At 36.8% G+C, this 10,898-nt stretch overlaps 1 protein-coding gene across 1 annotated transcript in view; it reads right to left on the reverse strand.

Annotated features, from left to right (window-relative positions):
• Nucleotides 1-10,635, reverse strand: part of LOC126267459 (uncharacterized protein C1orf112 homolog) — a 127,059-nt gene extending 116,424 nt beyond the window's left edge. Inside the window, exons 1-3 of the mRNA XM_049972729.1 lie at nt 10,363-10,635; nt 9,925-10,070; nt 6,239-6,319 (exon numbers count right to left, since the gene is read on the reverse strand). Coding sequence (XP_049828686.1) covers nt 6,239-6,319; nt 9,925-10,070; nt 10,363-10,465 — 330 coding nt within the window. The 5' untranslated portion in view covers nt 10,466-10,635. The remainder of the gene's footprint in view (nt 1-6,238; nt 6,320-9,924; nt 10,071-10,362) is intronic.
• Nucleotides 10,636-10,898: the final 263 nt, after the last annotated feature.

Genomic DNA, 10,898 nt, shown 5'->3' on the forward strand with positions numbered 1-10,898 from the left:
AACCTACATATCTGTTAACACAGGAGGCATAACAGCAGCCACAGAAGAGCTCCTCCAAGATCTATGCAGTCATGTGTGTACATGAGACACACAGAAGTTGTGACATGTCAAGACCAAAAATAAACAGAATGAACTTTGTCATTGAAAGACTGCATAATAAATATGTAGGTGCTATTTTTGTTCATCCGGATTTTCAGATCCTGTCTACATCATTTACTGTTGAACATAATATTGAAATTCTCACACTAAAAAACAGCCAATTGTACCATTTCATCCCTTTACAGACCACCCAGTGCTGAATGTGTGGTTAATAAACCATCCTGTTATCATAATAAAAGAGTGCTAATTGTGATCTGTGACATCAACAGCCATATTAAAGTTTGGGACTTTGATCGTGAAGACGAGAATGGGGCAGCAGTACAAGAATAGACAGAACTATATCAGTTGCATTTAATCGATGATGCAAAAATTACCAGCATCGTTCAAAAGCGGCAGGTGGAAATGAGGCTATAATCCTCACCTCATATTTAGTAGCACCAGTAAACAATGTGTAAAATCAGTCGGTATCCCAATACCCAACACACAGCATAAACCAATGATTTGTGAAATATTTTCTGCTGTTAGATCTAGCAAAGCACCTTTCCGAAGAAGGTTTAATTTTAGAAAAGCAGACTGATCGAGATTTGCAGAATTACAGAAGTGACTACTATAGAACATTATGATACCTGCACCACTGCTGTAAAGAGCTGCTCTAAAATGTCAGTTCCTCACAGTTGTCAAATTGAAGAACATCCTTTCGGTGAAACAACTGTGAAAGCAGGGCGCAACTTATTATTTCTATTAAGAAAGATAAAAAGGGATCAATGGATTAAAGCCATAGAAAACTTGAGTCTAAAAAGAGACAGTCATAAAGCTTGGAGACTCCTGAAACATCTAAGTAATGATCCATCTATGTGTGCTGTACACCATAAAATTACAGCCAATGAAATAGCACATCAGTCACTGCTGAACCAGAAGGCAACCCACAAATCCAAAAAGGCAAAACTGTAAAGAGAAGGGCAAGAGGAGAATAATCTGCTTACATCATTCAGCATGGAAAAATCTGATAAGGCTATTAAAGTAAGAATGGAAAATAAGCTGGCTTAGATGATATACGAACAGGAAAATCAAGCACTTTAGCATAATAACAAAGAAATGGATTCTGCAACTCTCTGATAATTGTGGGAGCAGATATCAAATCTCAAAGATATGACAGAAGAGCCGAGTGATTGCTTTGCTGAGATCTGGTAAAGAAGGGAACAATCCAAAGAATTTTACCAAACAAACTACTGGAAAGAATGATCTTGAATTGCCTCCTACCTGTTGCTGAGCCCCCACTAATACCTCAAAAATCTTTACTTTGCCCATGTAAAAGCTGCACTGGACAACTACTGAATATTATGCAGATCATACAAGATGAGTTTGAACTTGTAAGGTGACAAGGGAGGCATTAGTCGACTTATCTGTGGTCTACGACACTTTCAACTATCAGCTACTACTACTCAAGGTACATAATATGAACAAGGATTTTAGCCTAACTAGGATAATCACAGCAATTCTGCAAAACCGCAGGTTCTTCATTGATTCTGAAGGGCAGCACAGTCAATGGAGACTAGAGAATAATGGTCTTCCCCAAGGAAGTGTGTTGGCTGCAATGTTATTCAACATGTATACAAATGACCCCAACACCAAAAATTTCTTGTATGCTGATGACAATGCTCTTGTCACTCAGAGCCCAGGCTTTGAATCAGTGGAGAACACAGATGCCCTTGAAAACCTATCAAGATACTATAGCACAAATCAGCTTAAACCAAACACCCCCCCCCCCCTCTCCCCACTCACAAAGACTCAAGTGCATGCTTTTCATTTAAGAAATAGGGAAGCTACTCGTATCTTGATTAATATATGGTCAACATTGCTACACTCCAAAATACCTAGGTATGATGCTGGACAGATCTCTCTACTTTCAAGAGACACTGAATGAATTACAAGTAGAAAGTTTCCACCAGGAACAATCTGTTAAGAAAATTGCCCGGATCACAGTGGAGCTGAAACTATCTGAACTTCTGCAGTTGCATTAGCCTATTCTGCAGCAGAGTACGCTTGTCCTGTTTGGCATAATTCATCACATTCCAAACAGATAGATGAGCTCTCAATGACACCTGCATAATTATAACATGTTGCTTGAAGTCTATTCCTGTTAAATGGATTTACTGTCTTGCAGGAATAGCACCACCTTCCATTCAAAGATAAATTGTGGCAAATAAGGAACGAAAGGAAGTGGAACAACAAACCCATAACCTGTATGGGCATAAATCGCATTCGCAGCGATTGAAGTCAAGGAAGAGTTTCCTTAGAACATCAAAGGTATTTACTAACACTGCCAAAAATGCCAGCTGCAGGGTGGAGGGATAAGACTTCTGTTTCCTCTGGTTGAAAAAGAGTTTCTAAAACTCTGCCTCCAGGACCTGACGAGGAAAGGAAGACCTGGAAATCTTTGGATAGTCTGAGATCAGGAGTGGGCAGATCAAAGTTTAATCTGGCAAGATGGGGTTACAGTACAGAAAACATTATAAAGTATAATTGTGGAGAAGTCCAGACTGACCAGCACATGCTTCAGTGTCAACTCTGTCCAGCCTTTTGTACTGCAGAAGTCCTCCATCAAGCGACAGAAAGGGGATTGGAAGTGACCAAATTTTGGTCAAGGACTATATGATAGGTCAACTGTGCACCTACAGTATGTATGTTTCTGACATGAGAATAAAAAATAACAGATTCAGATTTTTTGTCATCAAGCATTAAAACAATTCTAATGTGTTTTTTTCCTTGTTTCTCAAAATAAGTTGTATTAATATTGAAGTTACTACTCAGTGCATATTATAAGATGACACTTCACGGAGAAGATGATGGGAGCACAGAAACAGGCAGAATGCCTTACATCCTTTACCAGCAGCTCCTGTGTCAAGTACCAAGTTACAGTGCATATATAGTAGGTTTATGTACAAAGATTGGCATCTTTCAGTATTTTTACATACTGTGACAGTTCAATTCTGGCACCAGTGGCCGCCAGTTTGAATTCAAATCGAGTGGTGCCTCTGGCGGTCGCAATGACTTATGAGGGCACTCTGGGATTGGTTGCATCCATGCTGCTGGCAGCATGCGGGCAGAATCTTCCAGAGAGGAATAACAAAACCTTCTCACTGCAACAGAGATGGCTGAGGAAGAGCAGCAGTAGTCTTCACCCTGGTGATCCATTGGACTGGTCGAGGCATGTGGTCTGTCAACTGGAGGTTCCAAGCCATTGCTCGATCAAGTAGGCATGAAAAGTTTTATGAAGGGACCAACTGGAACTGCTGCATACCACCATTGTGGACAGCAAGTAATGTTAAACAGCCACACACAAAAAAGGCAATTTTGGTCAATGTGGCAGTTTACAACTGTCAGCCTACATGGACTTATGTGGCCATTACAGCTTGTAAAGGTGCATTCACTGCTCAGGCAACTGAATGACTGGGTTGTAGTGAAGTATGTTATTGGTGCCATTGTGGTTATTGTATCAAGTCCATGTACTTTTGGATGCATGTGTTTGTCCTGACAAGAACCATATTTATTACATAATGTTGACTATTGTGTATCCTGTTATTCATTTGATTATTGTTTAAAAAGGTGTCATTCACATTTTGGAAGGGGGGCTGTAAATGGATAATGTTAATGTGTGAGCTATCAATTCAGTGTAGTAATGAACCTGTCTATTGTGTTCCATTTTAATATTATTTATTCTGAAATGCATGACACTGGAGTCAGTGCTTAAATTCAAATCTTTCTTGTTAACTGCTAGTGAGATCTGTGCAATTTCTTTGTGCCATGTCAGATGATAACATTTGTTTTCATGTAAAGATTCTCTGTGGGCTCTTTTAAAACTATGTATTCTAAATGCAGGAAGGTGAATCCAGTACATAATTTGAAAGCTGTTTTGGTTGATTCCAAGTATGTGTATGTCATGCTGGTTCATTAGCTGATGTCTGAATATTAGTTGTTTCTTAAAGGTAAAAGGGGAATGAAAGTTTACATTCAAATTTTCCTTGCTCATTTATCTTAAACGTTGTATATACAAAAACAAACACTGTGTGACAAAATTGCTTTATCTATTCTCCTGTAAGCCTAACTGGGGGTTCACTTCTTGAGTTTTTTGTTTAAATATTTCTGTAGAATAAAAGTATAAAACTTAATTAGTTGGAATGTCATTACATATGGCTGTAAACCCCAGCATCGCCACTCCATTGCTACCTCACACAAACGAATGCAATGTTTCCAATAATCATCATATGATTACAATACATTCATAATGCTGTTCACTACAGCATCCCCACTTTATTGTTCATACCCACTTCTGTATTACCTCTATCTGATTTTATGTAGACAACCCATTATTCACTTGATAAGTAACCTGGTCCCTCATGCCAAAACACTTCATAAATTTCAGCTATATTTAACTACAACCTATCCACTTCTCTTTTAAAATTTAATAAACTGCCAACACAATTGAGGAGTCTTACATTCTTGTTTGGAGATCCAAATGAAGGAATAGTTTACCTTGGGGATATTTTACCAAAGACATTGCTGTCATCACCAAAACCATGTATGATGCAGAATCTACACATCACTATCACTTTAGCTGATTTCATAAGGACAGATCAGTCAATCATTCAGACTGCCACCCATGCAGCTACAATTAACGTAAAATAAAGATTATCTACTTTGATTCCTTATCTCAATTAAGGTAAAGTTGCCTTTAAACCAAAGGTAAGTTAGGACAATTTAGAGCTTTACTTAGTATTTTCCTAGCAGTGGCGAGGCTGGCATACTTTCCTTCAGTCTTTGAACTAACTAATCCAGCCAGTTAGAAGGAGACTTACACTTTAATAAGAACTCTGGAGTCGACAGAAGCATCCGATCCCATGCGTCAGTTTTGACCCGTGACGTAAGGGTGTTGTCGTGTGTGACGTCATGACGACGCAGAGTTCGTTTTGTGAATCTGGCGTGTTTGTAGATGCCGTCGTGTTGTGGTTTGTTGTGCTATCTGGTGGTATGTTCAGGGTTTTCGTTTGTGTGGTGTAATGGTCTCAGTTTGCTTTTGCTCATTATCCAGAATTGTTCAAGTGTCGGCTGTGTTTGTAGTGGAATTCGTTTCAACGAGTTAAGGATTTTTTGCGAAGGTTAATTTAGTGTTTTTCGCTGTACATAGTGTGGTAATTTTAGTAAAATTAATTGGCAGTTGTTTTTGTTCAGGAATGGATATGACTGATAAAATTAACAGTGCGCAGGTCAAGGGAAGTGTTCAATCCCAAAGTGTGGCTGTGTATGTTGCTATCGGGGGATGTTTTTGAGCTATATAGGCCAAGGGAAGTGTTTGATCCTAATTTATGGAATCGGGAGCTGCTGTTGAGCTATACAGGTCAAAGGAACTGTCCGATTCCAGATGATACTGTGTTTAGTGGTATTTGGGGAGTTTTGTGATGTCAGTTTTTTTTTGTCATTTTGTGTGGTTTTGTATGGGGGATGGGTGTCTAAATTTGTTTGTATTTAGTTCGCCCCCACCTAGAAACACCCCATTTCCCGCGCTTGTCCCGTTAGTGTCATTAGGTTTTTTGTGGAAAGTGTGTGTTTGTTTTTCGATGTATTTTCGTCCTCATAATGTGCACATACCGACTTTATATGCGCCATATTGGAATCGTGGTTTATGGTCGTTTTCGCCATATTTGTGATGTCATAGGTCAAAGCAGACGGGCGGGATCGGGCGCTTCCATATTTCCGAACTCTGAGTCAGATAATGACACTGCATTCTTCACTTGCATAAACCATTGTCAGAGGTGAAAAAAACAATATGTGATAGAAAAAAATCATAGTACTGACAGATAATTGAATCAAGGGCCCTTGGATCTGCAGTCAAAGACTTATAAGCCACTACTGTACATAAATGATCCACAGAAAGTCTATTTTTCACTGTAAAGCAGTAATACAAATGCTTGAGTTAGGCAGTTAATTCCGTGCAATCTATATTCTGAATGGTACACAAATACATGTATTGTCAGCAATAACAGCACTCTGAGTACATTGTAACACATGTAATTTTATACTTAGATTGACTCACAGTGGTGCTACATCATCATTTCATCTTAAACAACACTATTCAACTCACTTGCAACAAGCTCACAAGACTATCCACAAGCTGATCCTCATCTTCTGAACTTGCCAGAATAAGCTGAACTCCTTCCAAAGCCTGAAGAGTACAACAGTAAGAAAGCAAGTTATTTCATGTAAACTTGACTAATAATTTCTTTAAAAAATGTACAACTGTCTGTGTTTGTGAAACAAAAGTATATTATGTAACAGTGAATATATAATAATGTTGAAATTTCTAAATACATAAGAGGAGAAGCATTGAAACAAGCAGACTGAAGATTCCATTCCGCTATTTCTTTAACACAATTATATTATGACTAGAATTAAATTTCACTGCAAACACATTTTTCCCCTATTGAAATGCTTGGCAACCTTATCTCCATACTGCTGTCTTGATGCCCTTTTCTAGTTTTGCATTTTTCCCATTGTGCCAACACCTCTTCGAAAAATTTCATCCATTGCTGTGTTCCATGGACCCCACCAAGGCAAATCTTTAGAAATATGGACTGAGGCAGGGTATAAATTAACAAAAGACAAGGAAATCACAGAAAATTAATTTGTATAGCCACTGCAAAATAATAAAGTACTGTGTCATTATACTCCTAAATCCTATTGAGCTTATGCTAGCTAAATTTAATAAAACCCATTACAAGGAAAGCTACTACTTCAGATAAAAAACAACTTGGTGCTGTCAATGTCATCATTTGCTACTGTACTTTAAACATAATTTTAGGTGCTATGGTGCTGCCAGTTTAATCCTTAGAGCTGCCAGTCAACTTCAAAAACACAATCTTTAGTGCTACCAGTCAGTTTTGAACTGTGTATTCTGATGATGCTCTTGTTCATTTGAAGAGTGAAACTGGCACATAAGAAATACAAACTGTGACCTGAAAAATTTGTCTCTGGTGAAAAAAATGTAAAATACACTAGCACACAAATCTGAAATGCACTTACAAGTAATATCAAGTGTCCAAGGTAATAATGTACTATTTAAAAGTAAGCTAAAGGAGTTTTTGCCTGAAAAAAAAAAAAAAAGTTGCTTTCTCTAGAAGAACTCTATAGCAAAGATAGCTAAGATTATTTAACATAGATTTTTTTGTACTCCTGATTCAATATACCTTGCTGATTTAATTAGATTAACTGGTTATCTATAAGTCAAGATGACAGTCACTTTTATTCTGTAAAAAATTGTTTAGATAAGACCTGGAAATTGTATCTTAATGTCTGTTTGTGAGAAATTAGAAATTACTGGTTGTGTTATTTTATTATTACTTTCAATTTGTGCTCTAAATCTTTGTTTATTGTCCTGACAGAAACAAATGTAATAATGAATTAAATGTTTTGACTTACTCGACATCCATGCGTTACCACGCAAAAATGGATCTGTGGAATACGTATTGCAATAAATAAAAAATAAATTAAGAAACTGCTGCCTCTTCAGTTACATTACATATCTGCACTTTATCTCCATTCAGTAAAATTCCCTATCAAGATTGTAGACACAATGCAACAGCCCCTGGCAATTTATTTGCAAACCAAAGAATCTGCACCGATTTTGTGGCATAACTAAAAGTCAATTGTTTATCTGACCTTTATGGTCAAATTTTAACAACAGAATACTCTGACTAGCATGGTGCGGTTCATGTTGGTTGGCTGGCTAATTTGGAAAAGAGGGCCAAACAGTGAGGTCATGGGCCCCATTGGTATAAAAGAAGGTTGGTGAAAGAAGTCAGCTGTGCCCTTTCAACGGAACCACCCAGCATTTGCCTAAAGTGATTTAGCAAAATAAAAAAGTAAACCTAAATCAGGATGGCTGTACATGGGTTTGAACTGTCGTCCTCTCGAATGCGAGTCTGGTGTGCTAACCACTGTCACCTTGCTCAGTGAGTTCATGCTAGAAGGATGGACTAACTGATTTGTGTATGTTGCTAATAATATCAAAACAGGTGAGTATTATGTTCAATCTGACTTCTGCACAAATTCAGTGCTGAAATGTAATCTTTGTAAATAAGTGTTGTTAAATGATTTTTGTATTGATGATGGATGGCTGCAATACCCTAAGAAGTAACCAAAAAGACAGAGTATACATAGAGAGGCTGTGGCACATTATTTAGCATTCCTTGCTGTGACACACTGAAGGTTACTATTATACGCCACATTTTTGTAAGTAACTGTGTGGTTGCTTTCAAAATGAAATAGTACATGTGCGAATTTGTAAGACAAGCTACATATGCAGAATTTATTTTCAAAATAATGCCTAACATTTTGTGCACAAAAGCAATTAAACTACAAGACATCTTATTTCAAATGAATATCATTTAAAAATATTATTAATGGTTTTGTACAAAACTTTAAATGAATCTATTATTTTACCCAATGTTTCGCAGTTTCCTTATGCACTGTCATGTACCACGCCCCTTTCTTTTGACTTCCAAAACCATAGTGGAGAGTTGTTCAGTTTGCTTCTCTGGTCATGATGCTGCCTCTCTATGGAGTTCTGTATCTCTGAATCAATATATGAATCCCAGTGCATTGGACATTTACACGTTTTGTGACAAATTTGTTATTACCTGACTTACGTATAAATTCAGTATATAGTAATTCGTTCATAGTAAACAACTGCTGTAAAAATATTGATGCTACACTGTAACAGCCTAAGAATTATCACATGTGACAAGTTTGTCATTAACTTCAGAACTAAAAAAGTTTAAGAATTTTACTTATTCTACATCCATACGGATCATTTCCCTCGTGATCTATGGAAGGTACAGAAGGATATGTGCTTTCTTTTTCTAAATGTTTATTCTATGTTCTTGTTCTCCGATGTGTTCTATGTCTTGAGGATCTGCTCACTATGGATCTTTTGGAATGAAAAGTAATGTAATCTAATCTAATCTAATCCAATCCACAAGTACACATCTCGAACATAGAAACAACATTTCTCCAGTGAAGTCTCCATAACCCAATTAAACCTGTCTCTAATAGCTTTATGAAGCTTAACATACTTCCTGCTGGTAGCCTGTAACAGTACTACAAATGTTTGTTCCCCGATTCACTACTGTGGCACAGCATCAAAGAGCAGTACAAGATAATATTCATAAACCTGAAGGGCGTGGAACTTAATTCCACTGTTTGTCTATATGGCCACTCCCCCTTTTTTCTTATCAACGCTACACTATTGTCATATTAGACTGTATCCAACATGATTACGCAGTTAAATTTCAATGATTCCCATATGCACTATATGAACAACAAATCTGCTTAAATTCCATCTATCTTTGTTTCTCTTGTATAAATATGAGAAATTTTTAATAATTTAATTAATGAAGTTTCTCATGTTAGATGAAGGAAGACACTGAATGGATATTCTTTAATACTGATAAATTTGTCCAAGCTCCAGTTTTTATTTTGCTAGTAGTGTTTCAGCTTAAACAACAATCTGCCATCCTGTCTTTCAAATGAACTTATCCTAAACTATAACTACAGGGCACAATGCAACAGGTTAAATACAGCTTCGGTCAGTTGCAGATTAAAAAAAAAAAATATATAGGTTTACTAATTACTATTTATTTAACATTGCCACCTGGCTGGAAACCTGGGAGGTTTCAACCAACAGTGTATGCTGGAGAGACTATATTCATATACTCTATTCAAGACCCCTTGTGTCATAAGAAGGGTGAAGATGTATATTCAGACTCTCACCTCCGCAAAGATATGCCTAACTGTTGGCAATGCATATTGCAGCAAAACGTTTTCAGCATTGTTAACAGACAAACACTGAAGGCAGCTTCCCAGAAGCACTTGAACAGCTTGTAATGTAACGCTCTTCTCACTGCATTCCAGTGTGCTGTTTTCATTGTTAAGGAAATTAATACAAAGTTATCTGAGGCAAACTACTCTTGTTGATATGAACAAACATGAATGGTCCAATCTGTGCTTCACACTCTCCACAGCAATCACAAAACCATCGTACAGAATATAGTAATGTTTTGCGATTAATATTATGATTTAGGATTTTACACACTACATATTTTTAGACTCTGAAAGCTACGGTAATCAGCTGTCTTGTGAAATTTGATAGAAATTAATACATAAGTGCGAAATAATGGTGTAAACTAAATTGTGGTTATTGAAAGGATATAACTAACACCGGAACAACGTCATCTATTTTCTCTTTAACTTCGTCTACTGTCCATTCTTTTATTTTGGTTAATAAGTCAGTCACCGACTCTTCCGAATTCATTATCCTGTGCTTAATTACTTCCCGTATCACCAAAATAGGTCAACATAGCGTTAATTTGAAACAGATAAGTAAAAAACAATAATCTTCCTTGGTACATTTAATCGTAACACTACATTATGTAAGAAGAAATACACTGATTACATCGAACACAAGATAACCAAACTTCCCGCTAAATAATATGCAAAGATCCGTTCTAGCACTTTCAAAGATATTACATAACGTACAAAAACAGAAAACTAATAAATTTGCCTTTGTTCGAATGAAGAGGAAACCACGGATTTTTCGTCTTTAGGAATTAGGAACGATATAACACAACATATTTATGTAGCTACTTTATTTCTTTTAATAAATACAATACTAATGGACATGTTGCGATGTTTATGAATTATATTTACGCTACACAGAATGATTTCATGATTTATGTGAGGCATAT

This window comes from Schistocerca gregaria, chromosome 4 (genome assembly GCF_023897955.1).
Source record: "Schistocerca gregaria isolate iqSchGreg1 chromosome 4, iqSchGreg1.2, whole genome shotgun sequence".
Classification (NCBI taxonomy): Eukaryota; Metazoa; Arthropoda; class Insecta; order Orthoptera; family Acrididae; genus Schistocerca; species Schistocerca gregaria.